Source organism: Prunus dulcis, chromosome 1 (genome assembly GCF_902201215.1).
Source record: "Prunus dulcis chromosome 1, ALMONDv2, whole genome shotgun sequence".
Taxonomy (NCBI): domain Eukaryota; kingdom Viridiplantae; phylum Streptophyta; class Magnoliopsida; order Rosales; family Rosaceae; genus Prunus; species Prunus dulcis.
In genome coordinates, this window is record NC_047650.1 from 39,555,450 (window position 1) to 39,576,032 (window position 20,583).

Consider the following 20,583-nt stretch of genomic DNA (forward strand, 5'->3'; position numbering starts at 1 on the left):
ACCAAAGAATTAGTAGATTAAAATGTAACTTTTCATCCAAACTCATTAATATACCGTAGTTTTAACTCCTGGATCGCATTGAAGATATTTACTTACTTAAATAAGATCGAATAATTCAAATATCAACTTGAATTAGCACTTTTAGAGGTGACTCTTCATATCGTTATGGTTAACTAACAAATCACCAGCTATATCATGTGATCAACTAATATGGTCATAAAAATGACGGTTTCTAAGCTGCAAAACTTATGTGAGTTTTCTTCCAATGCTTACTGTGCGTTGGGATTCTGTGTGTGTTTTGTAGGTTGGGACCATATGGTTGGGAGAAGGGAGGTACATTTCTCATGTCATGTCCTTAATTAATAGATTAAATAAAGTATTAAATTGGGAATCCCAGTCCATGATTCATCTCATGTTTAGTCAAATGCACTCTCAATGTCTCACTGTGGAGATGCCAAACTCCATTTAACAAAATGCCATAGCAACCAACAAAACCTCGCAATTCGCATGGAGATGGAGGACGGGGACCTCTTTCTTATTTGTGCTCCTCCTAGGACCATTTCTAACCACACTTGTTTATTCAGCCATGTCTTCGTTTCATTTGTCATCACATATTTCCATTTTTAATAATATCTATATATGACTTCATGTCTTTTGTTTATTAATTACAAGTTATCTTTCCACTTCAAGTTGTTATAGGAGGGAAAATAACTTATATATAAAGGGGATAACATTATTTTGTTATCTTCAGTCAATAACACAATGACATGTGAAAAAATTATTCTATGTATCATTACATTATTGGCCAAAGATAACATTTTTGCTATCCCCGTTGCATGAGAGTTTCTCTCCACAGAAAGAGTTGCGACTTGATGAGTAATAAAAGAGAAGGTGCTTGACCAAAAAATAAAATAAAGGAGAAGGTTGGGAACTGAGAATAATGTATTGGATGGAGTAGATCCTAGAATGCATAATACTTTTGATGGGCCTCAAGAAAACTGCAACACTAGATGGCCCAACCCAACCTCTTAATGCTAAGGCTTTTGTATAAGCCCATATCTTGAGGGTGGCTGCAATAAAGGCCCAAATATAAAAATGGTACATTAGACCAATGCAATGCAACATGGACACTAAATTTTGTTGTAAGAACGTAGACAATAATCAACTTGGAGTCACCTTCAACCACAAGCTTCTTCTAGTTGCGGTTAAGGGCATTGGCAAGGCTATCTCTCAGAATTATGCCCTCAGCTAAAATGATTGTCGATTCTCCAAGCTTATTAGCACCGACACGTAACACATGACCATCATAGTTTCTTATCATAAAGTTAGTGGTACCTTGATTTAGACCCGGGTCATGCTAGGGAGATCACATTTTATATATCATCTTGTGTACCACCTTTCTAATATAGGTGGAGGCCACCAATATGATGGGTCTCATCAGTGACGGAGTCAAGATTTCACATTAGAGGGAACCCTTCACAACATTTTAAAAAATAATTAGAGAGTTCTCGTTTTATTCAGTGGCTCAAGCGCTAACTGGTTAATCTACATTAACTACTTGTTTTGGCTCATCTCATACTATCATTTTATATTAATTAATAACATATCAATTTAGTATAACCATATAATTTTTTTGAATTTCAAATTTAAAAATAGTTGAAGATTAATCTCATTATCTACACTATTCATACTCAAAAGAAATACAAAAAAAATTCATAAATCCCAAAGTTAAATACAAGAGGAAGAGAGATTTTTTAAACATCACAAGAAAAAACAAGCTACAAGGTAGAGAAACCAATGCAAAAGCCCAAAAGTCAACAAGAACTAAAAGCTACCGTGCGAATTAGATCACCCAGAGAAACAAATGACCCAAAACACCCAATTCGTGTATACATATATATACATACATAAGTACTCATATGGAAAAAATTGAGAGGGGCATGGGCCCACCCTGGTCCTTAGGTAGCTCTGCCCTTAAGGGGTGACTTTCATAAAGATGACAAATTCTTAAATACTTTTATAGAATTGATAAAAGTCACTAGTAAGTTTGCAAGACTTTTGCTCTTACCAATTAGCCTTAAAAGTATAGAAAAGTCATTCATTTAATAAGCTTTTTAAAAGTCATTAACTTTTTGAATACCACTAAACTTTTAAATACTTTTTAAAAGTCACAATTGAATGCCACTAGACTTTTATATACTCTTTAAAAGTTAAAATTGAATACCTTCAGACTTTTAAACTCTATAAAAGTCATTAAAAATTTGAATTGGATCACATTTATTAGAGAGGTGGTGCACAAAGTAGTATATAACTGCGGTCTCCATAACATAACCCTTATTATAAGTTACAATTGAAAATTATTTTATTAAAATTACGAAAAAACTTATTTGAAAAGGAAGTATATTTGTTTTATTTTGTTGTTGCACTTGGAAGTTGGAACCAATTACAAGTTACCTGCATATGTTTTTTTTTATGGAATCAGACTAACTCGTAATTCATTAGATTTATTTGGTATTTTTTGTGATAGAAATTTGGATAGAAACTGGGGGTTTGGATATGGATATTTAGCTTCGTTTTTTTTTTCTTCTACAAAACAAAATTTAACCTGTTTTAAATTACCAGTCGGACATTATTAGAGCATTTTCACCCATGGCATTTTGTCATGACAAAAAGCCCCCTGGATTGAATGAACCTCTCCACCAATGCATTCTAATCCCAGCAAGACATGGGCTGCACCAAGACTGGACAAGCCAAAAGGTAAGGTCAGCTTGAAAAGATATTTTTTTTCAAAAAATCTAAAAAAATTCATAATTTTTTTAATACATACCTAGCAATTTTTTATTTATAAATCTCATACATATAAATAAAATAAATCCCATGTAAATAGTAATTGTCCTTGAAAGCACAAAAGAATTACTAAGGCATGCACTATTCACATAAATAGTAACTACCCTTATCTCCTCTTGCCTTTTACCATGACGAATGGGTTAAAGTGCTCTTGGCCCAATAGAAATTCAACCAAGAAGGAGAATTGCTTGGCTGATGTGATTATGTTATCCCGGGTGAGAGCATGAAGTAAAGCATCCCAAACAGGCTTAATGATGACGCGCAACAGAAATATGATAATTACACACCAACTGCTTCTCCCAAATGGCTTCAACATTCTCGTGCAGAGCCAAAGCCATACGCGCCCTATCCTCCCCCACCACAGTACGACGTCGTCTGCCCCTGGTGGGAGCATTCTGCGTGCTCAGCTTGGGCATCTCCAACCTCTTTCCTGCTCTTTCCTTGTCCGCGTTCAAAACGGGCTCTGCTCAGTCTCTCGCTCCTCTCTTGAGGTACAGCGCCACCAGCCTTCTTCACCTTGTTCTTTCTCTGATTTCAAAAGTTTTTTTTTTTTTCTTTCTGTGATTTCATTATTTATTGTTTAATCAGAATTTGTGTTGAATTGTGGGTTTTTAGATCAAGGTTTGGTAGCCAAGCAGCGGCTGTTCACTCTGCGAAAATGGAAGGGAGTAGCACCACTGTACCAAGTATTGTTGTTTATGTGACTGTGCCCAACAAAGAAGCAGGTTGGTGTTTTATGAATACTGGGTTTTCTTTATTTTTCTTTTTGGTTTGTTATCCCTTTGAAAAAGTTATGTGATTGATCATTATATGGTACTAACTCTTGAGTAAAAAGGATGGGTATGGTTGAATTGATGTGCAAAGCAAAGTTATGAGGACTTGAGAGTAGTCTGCATGACAAATTATTCTATGAGCATTCTGTAACAAATAGGTGAGCTAAATGGCATTTCTAATGATTGGATATTTGCAAATTTGGGGAAAATGGGACAATATCTGCCGCAGGAAGGCACAAACAACTGGAGGCACAAAGTGTCATTCAGTGATGTAGTCCTTCACTAGCTGAGAACTTTATACATCCCATTTCAAGCCATCCTGCTAGCTTTGCGTTTTATGAATTTAGGCCAGAAAAGTTAAACATGGACATATTGTAATGCTTACAAGCAACGAGCACTTAGAGACGTGGGATATTCTTGTGTTTGAACTTTGTTTTTCCAGAGAGGGTTCTGTAATTAGATTTATGAATAAAGTATTCTTATTCGTTTTCATATATTGTGATATATTTAGTTGAGACTCCAATAATAACAACACACATGGGCTTACAATAGCCTATGTTTGCACTGTACTCGATCAATATTACGAGTTGCACTATTTGCTCATAACTTCTAAACTGCATAACTACTGAGTTTTTTTTTTTACCATTTGGAAAACTGAAGTTGAAACCGCTTTATTTATTATTTAAGACATACTATCTTTGTGCAGGAAAGAAGTTAGCTGAAAGCTTGGTCAGAGAAAAACTTGCAGCATGTGTTAACCGAGTACCAGGTATGCGCTTCATCTTAATCCTTTCATTATGCTTGTATATTGCGTGGGCTGCTAAGTTCACAGTTGCTTGTTCCCATGATATTACCGAACTTTTTTGTTAAATAGCAAAACTCAACCACAAAAAGTTTTCAGGTCATCACCAACCATCTGACTAGGAACTTCCCCGAAGTTTTGGATCATTTAAGTTGTCCAGATTTTTGCAGCCTGTCAACAGAACGTTGTTCTTATTTCTTACTGAAGTGTTGCAATCTAATCTTTCTAGTAGTCATCTAAAACATGGTTGTGGCCCGTAGTTCTTACTGAGCTTTGTACCTTATTTATTACTCTGTTTTTCTAGTGTTCAGCTTGTCATATATTACTAGTAGACCATGGACTATGTACTGCTTAACATAAACTGTATCTACTTTGAACTACTATTTGCTTCTTCTTAAAATAGAAATATGTATAATAAGAAAAAGAGTATTTACGTCCTCCCTTTCATTGATATTGTGCTTTAATCTTCAATTGACAATTGAACATTTGAATTTTCTTATTAATATTATTGCATACAACTTGCATCAAGCTTTTAGTTTCTTGTCTGATTCATGATAAACTCTGTGAATGCAGGCATTGAGTCCGTCTATCAGTGGAATGGAGAGGTATGGATCACATTCCTCAAGATATCCTGGATTATCACATGATCATAGAGAAGGGTGCATAGAAACCCTTATAACCCTGGCCATTTGGATTATTTACATGTTACTTTGTTGCATTGACATTTGTATATTTGCACAATTCATGAGATATGAAAATATGTTGTACTGATTTCACTTTTTAATATCGGTTGATAGGTCCAGACAGATTCCGAGGAACTTCTTATAATCAAGACTAGGCAATCCCTTTTTGAAGCTCTGACAGAGCATGTGAAGGCAAACCATCCATATGAGTAAGCCCAAAGCTTCTCCAGTATAAATTTGACATAACTGATTTACTTTCTTTTTGGTGAACTTTGCTGTATCAAACTTAGTTGCAAGTTGAAAATGCCAAACAAATAGAAAATGTGGTGGCCACAGTACTCTACGGAATTAATACACAAGATCATATGCCTAATCCCCTCCGTTGGGACTGTTGCCACAAATTGTACCTGGTAGAATCAGATGTTTATGCATTCCCTGATGGCTGAAAATAGAGCTCCACCTTGACATTAAGTACTCACTTCTTTTTTTGATGTTTCCTCATTGATCAGTGTTCCGGAAGTTATTGCGCTACCTATCAACGCAGGCAGTCTCCAGTACCTAGAATGGGTCAAAAACAGCACAAGGGACTGACTTAAAGCTCATTATTAGGGTTCAAGTACATAGAACCATTTGACTGGTTCTTGAAGTGGGCAAGCAGATGGTTTATGTGTTTGTCTGTGTGCAAGTCTGTGTGTATATGCGCATCTCAAATAAAGCGAGCTGCATGCCAGCTTCTTAGCTTTATGTATCAGCTTCTTAGTGTTACAGTTGTAATGGGGAATCTTTAATCGCCTTTGGGTTTTCTGTTGGTTACTTTCTAAGATAATGTGCGGACTTATTTTAGTAAAAGCATACTAGTTGAATATGCCCCTGTATGGCATTCTGCTTCCTCACAGATTTGTGTCATCTTTCAGAGTGTTTTATTTTAACTGTAGGACGGGTATAATACTTATAAAATGTGGGTGTATTATTCGGCAAATTTCTTACGCACATACGGTGAAAAATTCGGTCATCACATAAAAATTTGAATTTGTTTATTTAATTTTTGTTATTTGTATTCTTCTTTCCTGCTAATACGTGAATTTGAAATGGGTATTATGTTTGGAACAAGTTACACAGATGGAAATTGGCCGTTAATTTTCCTCCCATGTGATGTGCCGTGAGAGATAGAAACACGTATGAAACATAGGATTGACAAGGGATGAAAATAATTTCATTAGAAGTTCAGGAAACTAATTGAACAATTATTTGAAAGTAAATAAATTTAGATCCGATTGAAAGAAACTAACCACATGTCCCAAGTTCGTCCTTGCGTCACTATGAGTTACAAGGTTTTCTCACCATAGAGAAGTCACTATGAGTTACAAGGTTTCTCACCATAGAGAAAAGCAAAGTGTCCCACAACACAAAGATTCTAAATTCGATTCTTCCTTCTCGTTGATTAAGAAAAATCTAATTTACAAAGTTTCGATGAATCCCATTAAACAAGTATCAACGAATCCAATGACACTACCATTTTTCTACTTTGCTATCCTCGATTATCTCATATGCTATAATGCTATAATCCAAATTCAGAATAAAAATAGCTCAAAAGACAGCTGGTTGCTGCTATCAGATTCTACCCATTCCAAATCACTTAACAAATCAAGAACAAGTTCAGTTTCAATGTTTCGAACAGCATATATTGCATGACCTAATATACAAATTAACACTTTCTTTCAATCAGCTTCACACAGGCAAATGACGTTCAACGCCCACCTCCTCCAAAGGAAGGATAGGAGGACCCTTCAAGCTTTCAATGCTCTCTATGGTTCATCCAACTGGTCCTGCATAAACCCAACATATAATTAGGTCTTGATCAATCAGGTTCTCAGAGAGAGAGAGAGAGAGAGAGAGAGTTACCGCATCTGAAGTCCAAAGAGTGAGGTTGTCCCTCAAAAGTTGCATGATCAGAGTGCTGTCCTTGTATGATTCTTCTCCCAAAGTGTCTAGCTCAGCAATAGCTTCCTCAAATGCCTAATTATAATAAAAGCAACTTAACTTAATAAATATGTAAAATCCAAATGGAATGTTTGTAGAAAAAGGCCATTTCAAAGTAAGACATATTGAACCACAACAAGCCTAACATGGCCTTCATCATCTACTTAAAGTTGGGACATGTAAGGCAAATCATGAACCACAATTTATATTAATATCCCCTTGAAATTTTAAGCCATCCAAGGATATAAAAACTAAAGATCAAGGAATTTCAACAAAATGACTTAAATGGATCATATCAAATAAACAAATTCAGCAAGATTTTAAGTAGACTGTCAACTTCCAAACACATGTGGAGAGAGGTACTGCTAATAAACAATCGTACCCCCAATAATTCATGTCACTACTGGTACAGCAGGGATGAAAACAATAATTTACAAACAGAACATGATCTTCTTTCGTTTCCGTATATATCTTTTTTCATATTATATTTATGCATATAATATAATTGTAAATTTTTAATACAGTCCACCGCCAAACAGATGTGCAAATAGGTAATCAAAATAAATACATACCCAACAATTTATGTAACTTCTAGTGCAGCAGACATGCAAGCAACAAAGTCAAAGAGCAATAATTATCAACACAATACTCGTGGGTGACTTTCGTAAAAATCAAAAAATCAAAACCTATTAAAGTCCTATCCCCACAAAGTCATATGTAAAACAACCCAAATTCAGTTATTATCATGACTTGATGCCTAAAAATACACCATACAGAAACCAATTATGACAAATTAAACTTCAACCCATTCACACAGCTAAGCAGATGATTCAAATAAATAGATAAATTGACCTTATATAGAACACTTGAGCAGTGACACAAAACAATATACAAAATTCACTACATCAACTTACCTAATACCTCACATGAGTAATCAAAATTTCTAAGTGATTCAAAGAGAGGACAAGAAACAATAGAAAGAAAGAAAGAAAGAAAGAAAACCAATAACTGGAAAATCGTATTAGATTCTAACAAGATGGGATATCGAAAGATACCTGTTTGGCCATGCTGCAAGCTTTATCAGACTGATTGAGAATCTCATAGTAGAACACTGAGAAATTCAGCGCTAGACCCAATCTTATCGGATGCGTTGGTGCAAGATCCGCAAGCGCTATGTCCTTCACAACAAAAATTCAAGCCTCAAAATTTCAGCTTTCAAATTCTAATCAATACCAATTAAATCTTTTTTTAAGATTGAAATTGGCAAAATTCCACGTTTGGGTTTTTTCTCGCAAACCCAAAAATGAAAAAGACAAATAAATAAGTGATTAAAATGTCAACGCTGACTGAATGACTGCCTCAAAACTCTAAAACTGTAAAACCCCCAAAAAATATAAGGTGAAAAACCCAGAGATGTTTAAAAGGTCAACACTTTAGAGTATAGAGTACATGAAACGACGTCATCACCTGGGCAGCCTTGTAAGCGAGCATGGTGTCTTCTGCAGCAGCCTTTCTCTCATCAGCAGCCTTGAACTCAGCCATGTAGCGGTGGTAGTCGCCCTTCATCTTCAGGTAGAAGACCTTGGACTCGCTGGACTTGGCGGAGGGCACGAGATTGGAGTCCAAGATCTTCAAGATGCTGGCGCAGACATCAGAGAGCTCGGTCTCGACCTTGGATCTATATTCCTTCACCAGAACCACGTGCTCCTCGTTCTTGCGACCCTCCTCCTTCTGCTCGATCGACGACACGATGCGCCACGCTGCTCGGAGCGAGCCGATCACGTTCTTGTAAGCCACGGAGAGCAGGTTGCGTTCCTCCACTGTCAGCTCGCCGGCGGGGGTTGCGCCGACGACCAGCTTCTCCATGAATTGGACCATCTCTTCGTAGCGCTCGGCTTGCTCGGCTAGCTTCGCCAGGTACACGTATTGCTCTCTGGCTAGGTTGTCGGGGACCACGGACGCCATTGGACTGTTTGAGAAAGAGCTCTGCGTGTGATGTGTTTGTGGAAATGACCAAGAGAAAAAGGAGGGGGAGGGAGGGGATTATAAGAGAAGGGAAGTGGGGCCCAAGGGACGGGGGTTTAATGGGGGCCGTCGGATTTTGATAGTTGGTGGTGACAGATATGGCTTGAAGAAGGTTGGTTTACTGCTAAATGCCAGTCAGCAGCATTGTTTTTGGTTCACTTTACTTTCCTAAAATTAAATTTTATTATTTTTATTTTATTTTGTAAGTTTGTTTAGGGTTTTCGTTGGGAACAATGTCTTTATCCTTTTCCTAATGCCGTCAATGCCTGCCTTTAAATTTGCCTTGTCACCCCTTTGGAATTTTATTCGAAATGTTTTGGACCCAAGTGGGCCACAGTCTAAAAATGAGGATGAGTTTGCATAAATAAAAATATAATAATAATAATAATAATGGTTAAATTTGGTTTGGATTGGATCAAATAAATAGGATTTGGTTCGATTTTGAGTGAGGAGACAAAAAGAAATGGAGCATTTAAAAAGAAACGCTAAATTAAAAGTGAATACAGAGATCAAGTTTGTGTAGTTAGAATTTTGAATATAGAAATGAAAAAAAAGTATAGATGTAGTTAGAGAGATAGAGTTTAGATCGTACGCAAAATTAAGCCAATGAAAACGTACCACTTGAAAGTACATGCAATATTTAATTAAATATTAAGTCATTGGGATTAGCTCAAGTGTTGTTTTAGAATTATAATATGCTCAAAGTTGAATAAATGATTAAAAAAATATATTTATGACATTTTCTATTAAGAGAGACGATAACATACTAAATTCATATACATTTCACTACACAAATGCTATAACTCGAACTTATGACCTTTTCTAGATGAACAATTATTCTAAACCAGTACACGTGGGGCCTTCGCATAAACGACATTTTTAATCGAATAAGATAAAGATGAAAATGAGCATAAATTGTTTTGATTTGTGACTCTTTAAACTTTGATTTAAAAGATATAGAGATAAAATTCCTCAAAATAGAAAAGAAAAATATATAGATATAAAATTGGACCAACCAAGTTCGCACGAGTTCAATCAATCAGTTTTCTCTAAATTCAATACGTACCCAAGTGTGGCATATCTTCAATGCATCAATGCACTAATTAAAATAAAAAATGTCGTGATTTGTCAAATTGGGAGCATCTAGCCCCCCGTCTCATATGGACAAACTACTTTATATGGAGTCTCCTTCTATTATCTCTTTCTAAACATGGAGGAAAGCAAAATAACTGATTTTACGTAGGGACAATAACCAATCATGGCTATTTTTTGAAGATAATTATAACTTATTTAATACTTTAATCAGTGCCTTCAATCATAAAAATGGTCAATTTAGGATATGTTTCTTTGTCATGTTAGGCAGCTGATTAATTATCAAACGCTTATGTAGGAAAAAAACAAAGAAAGATTTCCCCCAAAAAAATTAAGAAAGAAACTGGCCATATGCAGCTTGGGCTTTTTCCCTGGGCCTCAAAACCCACAATGCTCATGACCAAAAACAAACCCCACAACGCTGCGTTTTGAATTTGGTGCTCCTTCCTCACTCAGAACGGAAGCAAGCAGCACTCTTTCGTCTTCTCGCCCTGCTGGGACGATCCAGTCCAACTTTACTAGGTTGAAAGTGGTATGAGCTCAAGTTAACAGCTAGATTTTGGTCATAAAGTGATTTTTTTTCTGCTACAAGGCAAAGGGCGCTGTTGCAGATCACATTAATTACTGAGGTCAGTTTTCCAGGCATTGCAATGTGTAATCCAAAATTTATGTATTTGTTTGCCTCTTCTCATACATATGAGTTTCCATGAGTATTAAGGAATTTGGGTTTTCTTTGTTCTTTCTTTAACTTCATTTTGTGTTGACCTTCGGCTTGATTTCAAGGAACTTTGATCGAAATAAAAGGAAACCCAGTATAGGAATTGAGTTTAGAAACTTTCTTTGCCCACGAAGCATTTCATTTCATTTCTCTTTTAAACATTTATGGGGCATGTGGTGGGTTGGATTTTCAGAGAGCAGGTTTAGAGGATTAGTATTAGGATGTGAGAATTAATTTTACTAATTGAGGATGGAGAACCCATATCTTGCAATTGTGATGCCCCTATGTTCATGAATTTTTTGTTGCTTTTGTTATATGGCATTCAACTTTTACAGCAATGGTGTATAGTGAACTTGTGGATTTGATGGATGGTTCAAATGAAACAATTAGTATCTAGGGACCTAGGGTGTTATATGAATAAGACTAAGTTCATTTAAATTGGCGGTCAGGGCAGAAATATATTAGATATCTGAATCCGTTTGCTTTGTGTTCTCTTTTGGTTGATGACTTTTGTGTGTATAGCCAAGATAATTCCAAGGGTTTCCTCATGAACTCATTTTATGCGTCTTGTGTCTGTTTATCGTATTGTTTGAGTCCTACTCAATCTTTTAAGTAGAATGGATTTTTCATCCAGGTTAATGACAATTACTCAATTTGCAATCGTTTGGATGAATCCATGTTTATACAGCTGCTGTCTATGGCTATTATCTTATATGGTTGTTGTTGTCATCGCCATTATTCTTAACTGTGCCATGGACTGATTTTACACTATTTCTTTAAAACAGCTCACAGACGTAGGTATTTAAGATCCTCATCTTCTTCAGATGGGAGGGCCCTAGCCAGACAGCAACAGTTTTCATGAATGTTATGAGAGTTAACTTTAGTCAGTGCCGGTGGTTCTCATCCTCTCCTTCAACACTCTCAGCATCACTTCCATGGATCTCTCCTCTTCAGTTTACAAAAGTCAACACTCACAAACCAGACCCCCCACCTGAAACCACTATCACCCAGACGGAAACCAGGAGGAAAACCAAGTATATTTCTCACGAATCTACCATCGACCTAATCAAACGTGAGAGAGATCCACAACATGCCTTGGAAATATTTAACATGGTATCGGAACAAAAGGGTTTTAACCACAATAATGCCACCTATGCAACTATCCTCCAGAAGCTTGCTCAGTCCAAGAAGTTCAAGGCTATCGATGCAATTCTTCACCAAATGACCTATGAGACCTGCAAATTCCATGAGGGTATATTCCTTAACCTCATGAAGCATTTTTCAAAATCCTCTATGCATGAAAGAGTGCTTGAAATGTTCTATGCTATCCAGCCAATAGTTCGTGAAAAGCCCTCTCTCAAATGCATCAGTACTTGTCTCAATTTACTGATTGAATCGAATCAGGTTGATTTGGCCCAACAATTTCTCATGCATCTGAAAAAGAATCTTAACTTCAAGCCAAATACGTGCATTGTCAACATCTTGGTTAAGCACCATTGCAAGAATGGGGACCTTGAATCTGCCTTTGAGGTTGTGAAGGAAATGAAAAAGTCTAAAATTTCTTACCCTAATTTGGTTACGTACTCAACTCTGTTGGGTGGTCTCTGTGAAAGTGATAAACTCACAGAAGCAATGGAGCTCTTTGAAGAAATGATTTCAAAGGATCAAATATTGCCTGATGCCCTGACTTACAACGTTTTGATTAATGGGTTTTGCCATGGTGGGAAAGTTGATAGGGCTAGGAAGATATTGGAGTTTATGAAGAGCAATGGATGCCAGCCAAATGTATTCAATTACACGGCTCTGATGAATGGTTTCTGTAAGGAGAAAAGATTGCAGGAGGCCAAGGAGATTTTTCATGAAATGACGAGCTTTGGTATAAAGCCTGATACAGTTGGCTACACTGCTTTAATCAATTGCTGCTGTAGGACAGGAAAAATGAATGAAGCTATAGAGTTGCTCAAAGAGATGAAAGAAAGAGAATGCAAAGCTGATACTGTGACTTTCAATGTGATACTTGGAGGGTTGTGTAGAGAAGGTAGAATTGAGGATGCTCTTGAGATGCTGGAGAAACTTCCTTATGAGGGTGTCTATCTGAACAAGGCAAGCTACAGAATTGTGTTGAATTTCTTGTGTCAAAAAGGTGAATTGAACAAAGCGACACAGTTGTTGGGGTTGATGATGGGTAGGGGGTTTGTACCACATTATGCAACTTCAAATGACTTGCTGGTTCGACTTTCTGAGGCTGGAATGGCAGAAAACGCTGTTATGGCTTTGTCTAGATTAGTGGAGATGGGGTTCAAACCACAGCCTGATTCATGGGCTCTTTTGGTAGAGTCAATCTGCAGAGAAAGAAAGCTGCTGTATGCATTTGAACTGCTCGATGAGTTAGTTGTTATAGAGCAGGATTAAGCCCATAGATGATTTCAGATGCAACAGAAACTTTAGATCCTGGCTCAAAAACCCAACGGATGAAGATGCTCATAATAGAAAACAGTTATGGAATTCTGACCTATTTTGTAACTGTGATCTACATCTTCTATTCGGTAAGACGAAATGGATCTTATTTTTTGATATTATTCAAGAGACGCAGAAGCTTTAAATCCTTCACATGAAAATGGAATTTGAAAGACAGTATCATGCTACAGAATGAAAGAAAATAAATTTTCATTTGAGAAACCCCTTGGATCTTTGTTCAAGCCAGTATTGGAAGGTCAAGGGGAAGCTGTTGAACAAAGAAGAGAAGAAAGAGGTCTATAAATTGTGCTAGGGCACCTCTATTTTTAAGGGAGCATCAGTAATTAACCTTGTTTCTAAAAAAATTGTATCATTAACCAATTACATGGTAGTATTCTTTGACATACGTAATGTAAAATCTTTTTGCTGATTATGTATGAGATAAAATTTGAAACCCAAAAGCATGCTACGGGTAGAGAACTCCCCATCATTTTTCGGTTTTAAACACTACTTGAACACCTGCGTCCTAATAGAAAGAGGTCTAAGCCGCTAGGCAAAATAACCAGGGACATTCTCTGCAGTTGTTGGGCCATGCCTTCAAGGCTTCAAAAACTCATATGTTGGTTGGGTCAGGTGCAAATCTGACTCTTGATATGTTTTGAACCTCACTCGCATCAACGAAGGAACAGGAATCGCTCACGATACATCAATGAACAGGAACAGGAATCGCTCACGATTCAGGATTGACTGTTGATACTGTTTGAGCCTCACACGCATCAACAAACAGGAATCATCCATGATTAACCATGACTGACCCGTAGTATTTTTCTTTAATATTATTCGGTGATTGTATTTCCATGTTTTGATTGCAATAGATCCACCTGGACTAAAATCCACAGATTACCAGTAGCATAAGAATTCAACAGAAGAGATCAAAAGGCAAAACCTGAAGAGCCATTAAAAAAACATAAACAATCTACCATGTGCGCTCACATGCCACCCACAACCAATTTTAGTACCCAAAAAGAGAAAAAGGATTGTGTTATGTTTGACCATTGAACAATTCATAGTTATTAGTTAATGGATAAGCATAGGGGCAAGAAGATTATACAAATAGAACTCTACAAGAGTAACGTGGGCAAGCATGAGACATCCCAACAAAACGATAGTGATATCCCCATTTTCTATTTTATACATGAGCACATGATAATAGTAACCCCAGAATACAACCAACCAAACCAACCCACCAGTCCTTGTCCCCAACTATGCCAGTGTCACCAATAATGTGCCATGCATGCCGTAAGGTTTTTCCGTCCACGCCAAAAAGGATATCTATGCATGTGTTGTCTTACCAAATTGAATGCCTTATCCCAAGGCCATTGCATGTCAATATAAGACCTTTGTAGCGATTAAGATACTCCTGCAGACAAAAAAGTAAGAGTTGCAAGGCAAGCAAGCCACAAAAGGGAAATGTAGAAGCAGAAAAAGAAACATATCTGATACCAAAGAAAGAGGAGGATACTTACAGTTACATTGTAATCATAGACATAAAGCATCCCTTGCTTGTCATATTCTCTTCTCTTCACTGGATCACTCAAAACTGTATAAGAAAATCAAAACACCTTGGTTAGATTCAAATCATTTGCTACACATTTCATTACAGTTATATTATAAAGGAGAAACAAATATATAAATATACATGGAAAATTATAAAGGATGAAGGCCACACTGGCTCAAATAAGTTTAATCTCAATTGGTTTACTTACAATAGTCTTCTTCTGCCATTACATATTCTCTCATATATCCAGTACTTAACTCCATATGATTTTTTAAGGGGGGAAAAAGCCATACGATTTTAGGCCTCTCATTGTGAGGATACAGTTTTCAATTCCCACTATTTAGCTCCTAATATAATTATTAGTCAGGTGGCCACTAGTACTCAAATCTCACAGTGCTCTTATATATTAATCAATGTTATGTCAAGATAAATGAGTTACACATCTAAAATCACACAATTATAGTAGAGACTGGATAACATAATTACCCAACACAGTTGATATTCCAGGGTTACTATCACACAACCGGTCTATCAAAATGGAGAACGATATGATTTTAAAGTTTTCTAAGGCCATTAAAATACGTGAGACATACATCTATTGAATATTTGGCACTGTCCATATAATACTCCAAGACTGCATTTGTGTATGAGAAATATATCCAGGGAACTAATCTAAGTGATTATTGCCTCAATCATGCTTGTTCTGCAAATCCAGCTTATCTTAGGTGTGATAGGCACAAATTAGGGGTGCAGAAAGCCAAACTATATGCTTCAAGTCCTATCTGATCTAATATTTTGGGGAGCCAATAAAGATCCAAATAAGCAGCTAAAAACCAAAGATATCAATACAAAAGAAAGGGCAGTAGGAAACAGATAAAGCCCAAAATCAAGTGTTACCCTTGTGAAGCATGCCTTCTGAAGGTTACATTGACAGGACCCGCCCAATTCCTTGGAACCCGGGACGAATCCCGCCGTATTTCCGGCATCACCCCGATGTCCAGCCCACTTACTAAAGACCGAGACTTTCTACCAAAATTTTGGCCGAATCTCCCCTGTAAATTGAACAGATAAGGGTAGTGGGCCCGCATCTGCGCCTCGGGCGCCCAAGTAGCTTCTTCAACAATTTGACTTCACCACAGGAATGGATCTGGAGCGCAACATTTGTTCTTTCCTATCCAGGACCTGGATAGGTTGCTCCTCATATGTCAAATCTTCTCTCAACTCCACGGGTTGATGTTCCAGAACATGAGAAGGATCAGGCATGTACTTCCGTAGCATGGATACATGAAACACGTCATGGATATTCTTACACGAATGCGAAGAAGTCTGAGTTCTTGCATATGAAGCAAGGACGAATGTCCGTACTGGTATGAGCATAAATTTAATGAGCTGTCCAGGTTTGCACTTGAGTTGGTAACCACAGAGGAAGACAAGTGTACACGCTTTGAAAAGGGTCTGTGGTTAGATATTCAAGTTGTGGTCACTGCCACCACATCCTACCATGAGAGCCTTGACCCAAGAAGCGGATAAAGTGGCCAAGAAGTACAGTTTGGGTGCAGGTATTGGTAGGTGCCGCAGGGACTCATCAAAGAGGGGTGGATCCAGTTCTAGTTCTGCTGATAGTGTTGGCCTGATGAGCCCCTGCGGCACCTACCAATACTTGCACCCAAACTGTACTTCTTGGCCACTCTATCCGCTTCTTGGGCCAAGGCTCTCATGGTAGGATATGTGGTGGCAGTGACCACAACCTGAATATCTAACCACAGACCCTTTTCAAAGCGTGTAAACTTGCCTTCCTCTGTGGTTACCAACTCAGGTGCAAACCTGGACAACTCATTAAATTTATGCTCATTCTAGTATGGACATTCGTCCCTGCTTCATATGCAAGAACTCAGACTTCTTCGCATTCGTGTAAGAATACGGGTAGAACTGATCAAAGAATACCCTCTGAAACTCTTCCCAAGTAAGGGCAATAGGGTTAGCATACCCTCTGCAGACTGTCTTCCACTAGTGATAAGCATTCCCATTCAAAAGGAAGGCGGCCAACCGAACCCTATCTCCATCAGGGCACTGTAAAACCTCAGATATCCGTAAGCCAAGCATCGGCCTCAGCAGGATCTGAACCACCATAGAACTCTTTTGGCCCCATTTCTTTTATCTCTTTATATTGGAGCCCTCAGTATTTCGTCTCCCTTGCAAGGTCGTAGACACGGTTCGGGTGAACTGTGATAATAAATGTCGTAGGTCAAGCTTATTTCCTCCACCTGTCAGAGAGCATGCTGGAGGGAATGAGGCTATGAGTACCAAGTTATGTTTTAGTACTGCTTTCCACCGATGGACAGTCGGAAAGAACCATTTAGACCTTGGAAGACATGTTGAGATGTTGTGTATTACAGCTGAAAGATAATTAGAATACTCACCTTGCCTTGGTGGAGTTTGCATATAACAACAGTTATCATTCGAGCATTGAGATGGCTCCGTATAAGGCTTTATATGGGAGACAGTGTAGAACTCCTATTTGTTAGAATGAGGTGGGTGACAAGAAAGTGGAAAAGGTAGAAAGTATCCGAGCAACAACTGATAAGGTGAAGATGATTAGAGATAAGTTGAAAACCACGCAAGACAGACAAAAAAGTTATGCGGACAACAAGTCCAAGGATCTTGAGTTTACTGTTGGAGATTGGGTGTTTTTGAAACTATCTTCTTGGAAAGTGTGATGAGATTCGGGAAACGTGGGAAGTTAAGCCTTCGTTATATTGGACCTTATGAGATCACAAAGCGCATTGGACCAATTGCCTATAGACTTGCCTTACCTACAAAACTATCTCGGATCCATGACGTGTTTCATGTATCCATGCTACAGAAGTACATGCCTGATCCTTCTTATGTTCTGGAACATCAACCCGTGGAGTTGAGATAAGATTTGACATATGATGAGCAACTTGTCCAGGTCCTGGATAGGAAAGAACAAATGTTGCGCTCCAGATCCACTCATGTAGTGAGTTTTGTGGCGAAGTCAAACTCTTGAAGAAGCTACTTGGGAGCCCGAGGCGCAGATGCGGGCCAAGTACCCTTATCTGTTCAATTTACAGGGGAGACTGCCAAAATTTTGGTAGAAAGTCTCGGTCTTTAGTAAGTGGGCCGGACATCGGGGGAAATACGACGGGATTCGTCCCAGGTTCCAAGGAATCCGGGGCAGGTCCTATCACACATAGTCAACAAGAAACTCATATCTAAGATAATAATTTTAGATAGCTCTTCATCAAGTTGGGAAACTTAAATGGATGAAATATATTGACCATGAGAGATGACGCCCACATTACTTATAAGGATTCTCAAGAACAAAAATGAACAAGCTGGAAAAACCAATTCTGCAACCATTTACTTTCCCCACTATATTCTTTTGCAAGCCTGTCTAACTATTCCCTCACATTGTGCATGATACATTTGGTAGTAAAGCAATCATGCATCAAGTCATTGTTTGCCCATAGATGTTCTCCATGAAGCAACTCTTGAACTATTATCACCATAGGGTTCAAAATCTACTTCAATACTGCCTTAGTCATAATAGGGTGGTGAGCGATTAACAATTGCTGACATGCCAATTTCTTTAATGAAATTTGGTTTGAATCAGCTACAGCATGAACTAGACGAGCCACAAAATGTACAACTCTAAAATGAAATTCTCATCATTAGAACCATAAAAGGTGCCAAAAATTTGACCTTGAAGTGCTTGTTGCAAGTGTACCAAATTCAGACGCACATTCTATAACAACCTCGAGCCACCTTCCTCACACTCTTATCTGGAAAAGAGGGGAACACAAGGTTCCCAAATACTACAGCTGGTTCATTAACCCTATCTGGTTGACAGTCAAACAGCAAAGCACTAAAGACGTACAAGAATAATGAGCAAAGGATTGAAACACGCTAAATGGGTAGGATGATTCAGTGGTGACTGGTGACACCTAAATGTTGCACTAGAGTCCACTAACAATACACCAGCAACAGCTACCGAAGTGGTCGACTGTTAGGTAGATGTAGCAAACCACCAAACGAGATTTTTAAACCCCACAAACGTCTTCACCAACATATACTCTTGTAAAAAAATTTAACCATGAACGCCACCACTTCCTAGCCCGAAAATTATTAAACCCCACAAAGCCATATCTAATAACGCAGTCTCTGATTACTACCCAAATCAAGACATATGCTCCCCAATTAGCACACAAATAACTCATGTCAAATAGGATGTTCTAAGCTCAAATTTTTGCACCAAACCCAGGCTTCTTTTTCTGACAACCTAAAAATTCTAACCAACCAAGCAAAGCTCAAAAGTATAAGCAAAATGCAAAAGGGTAAGAAAGCGAGTGAGTTACCTTGATATGCCTCGTTTATCTCTTGAAACCTGGTGGTGGCACTGTCCTGGTCTTTTTGCTTATCCGGATGCCATTTCTGCAGACAGAGAGCAAAAAAATGCAAACTTTAAAGCATTGCAAAGTAGGAACAAACAAAAATAAATAAAAACAAAAAATTTGTATGAAAGAGAAAAACCACAAACCAAGGCGAGGCGGATGTAGTTGGAGCGAATGGCGTCGTCGTTGGCATCATAATCCACTTCCAATATCTTATAGTAATCCTAAATATCCATGTAAAATAGAAAATTAAAAGCTGCCCAATTGAAAACTAAAAATTTCAAAAAAGACAAAAAAAAAAAAAATAAGAACCCTAATTTTGCGGTAAATAAATAAATTAAAAAGAAAGAGGAGAAACCTTGGGCTTGGAAAGGTCGGAGAAGAAATCGAAATTCAAGTGGGAATCCGGGTCGGGTTGCTGCTGTTGTTCGTTGTGGGAGAAATTGGCGTCGTCCCACTCGTCCCACATCATGCTGGTTGTTTGGTGGCGGTGGGTTTGGGAGGTGCGGAAAGGGGAATTTTGAAAGATTTGGTGTTGGGGTATATGATATGCTGAGCCTGAGGTGGTCTTGCTGTCTTTTCTCTCTCTGTTTATCGCGAGAGCCGATGCGTCTCTGCATAAATTTGTAAAATGTAAGTAATGTTTTTTTGTCTGTTTATTTATGCATAACCTCCTCTTTGCTCTTTTTTTTTTTTCTGTGTGTGTGTGTGCGTGTGTGGATCTTTATCAAAAACTCATTGTATTGATCCAAACAATGAGCACAAAAACAGTCAAATTTATCAAATATATCTGGTTTCTAGAAATTTACACACAGTTCGGCGTTTAAATTATCTAATTAAAAAGTATGTGTGGGTTACGTCAGTTAGTTAAGATGGTGAATCTGTTCTCTTACACTAGTATTCGAATTTTCTTCTTATAAATTAGAATAATTTAGATCATCACTTATATTAATAAAATTTTTAAGTTATAGATAATTTAGTTTTTTCTTGAGTTGGAAAATGATAATGGGTCGTTGATAGTTGCTTTTTTCTAACTAATCCTATATTTTTATGCGATGATAAAAGCTAAACCCTATATTTTCTGTATAAAAATAACGACATTTATCCGGAATTGATAAGAAATATCTTTTTAACTTTTAAGTAGTAGATATCTTTTTTGTTAAGCTATTTTCCTTCTTTTGGTTATATATTTTTTTGTCAAACTTGAACCAGAAATATTAGGAGGAAATAAGAAAC

At 37.6% G+C, this 20,583-nt stretch overlaps 4 protein-coding genes across 4 annotated transcripts; 2 read left to right on the forward strand and 2 right to left on the reverse strand.

The window, feature by feature from the left end:
• The first annotated feature begins 3,119 nt into the window (after positions 1-3,119).
• LOC117630289 (protein CutA, chloroplastic) lies at positions 3,120-6,084 on the forward strand. The gene is made up of 6 exons (XM_034363035.1): positions 3,120-3,338; positions 3,463-3,572; positions 4,327-4,389; positions 4,996-5,027; positions 5,220-5,314; positions 5,615-6,084. The coding sequence occupies exons 1-6, from the start codon at positions 3,151-3,153 to the stop codon at positions 5,694-5,696; spliced, it is 570 nt and encodes a 189-aa protein (XP_034218926.1). The 5' UTR covers positions 3,120-3,150; the 3' UTR covers positions 5,697-6,084.
• Positions 6,085-6,515: 431 nt separating this feature from the next.
• On the reverse strand, positions 6,516-9,226 carry LOC117630284 (14-3-3-like protein GF14 kappa). Its single transcript, XM_034363029.1, has 4 exons — positions 8,553-9,226; positions 8,141-8,263; positions 7,008-7,121; positions 6,516-6,931 (listed from the first exon to the last, which is right to left on the reverse strand). Exons 1-4 carry the CDS (start codon positions 9,048-9,050, stop codon positions 6,911-6,913), a joined length of 756 nt encoding a protein of 251 aa, XP_034218920.1. The 5' UTR covers positions 9,051-9,226; the 3' UTR covers positions 6,516-6,910.
• Positions 9,227-10,659: 1,433 nt separating this feature from the next.
• LOC117630275 (pentatricopeptide repeat-containing protein At5g18475) lies at positions 10,660-13,805 on the forward strand. The gene is made up of 2 exons (XM_034363024.1): positions 10,660-10,831; positions 11,706-13,805. Exon 2 carries the CDS (start codon positions 11,779-11,781, stop codon positions 13,330-13,332), a length of 1,554 nt encoding a protein of 517 aa, XP_034218915.1. The 5' UTR covers positions 10,660-10,831; positions 11,706-11,778; the 3' UTR covers positions 13,333-13,805.
• A 502-nt stretch (positions 13,806-14,307) lies between these two features.
• Positions 14,308-20,000, reverse strand: LOC117630299 (chaperone protein DnaJ). Its single transcript, XM_034363043.1, has 5 exons — positions 19,706-20,000; positions 19,494-19,571; positions 19,312-19,387; positions 14,904-14,977; positions 14,308-14,797 (listed from the first exon to the last, which is right to left on the reverse strand). Exons 1-5 carry the CDS (start codon positions 19,817-19,819, stop codon positions 14,726-14,728), a joined length of 414 nt encoding a protein of 137 aa, XP_034218934.1. The 5' UTR covers positions 19,820-20,000; the 3' UTR covers positions 14,308-14,725.
• Between the last annotated feature and the right edge of the window lie 583 nt (positions 20,001-20,583).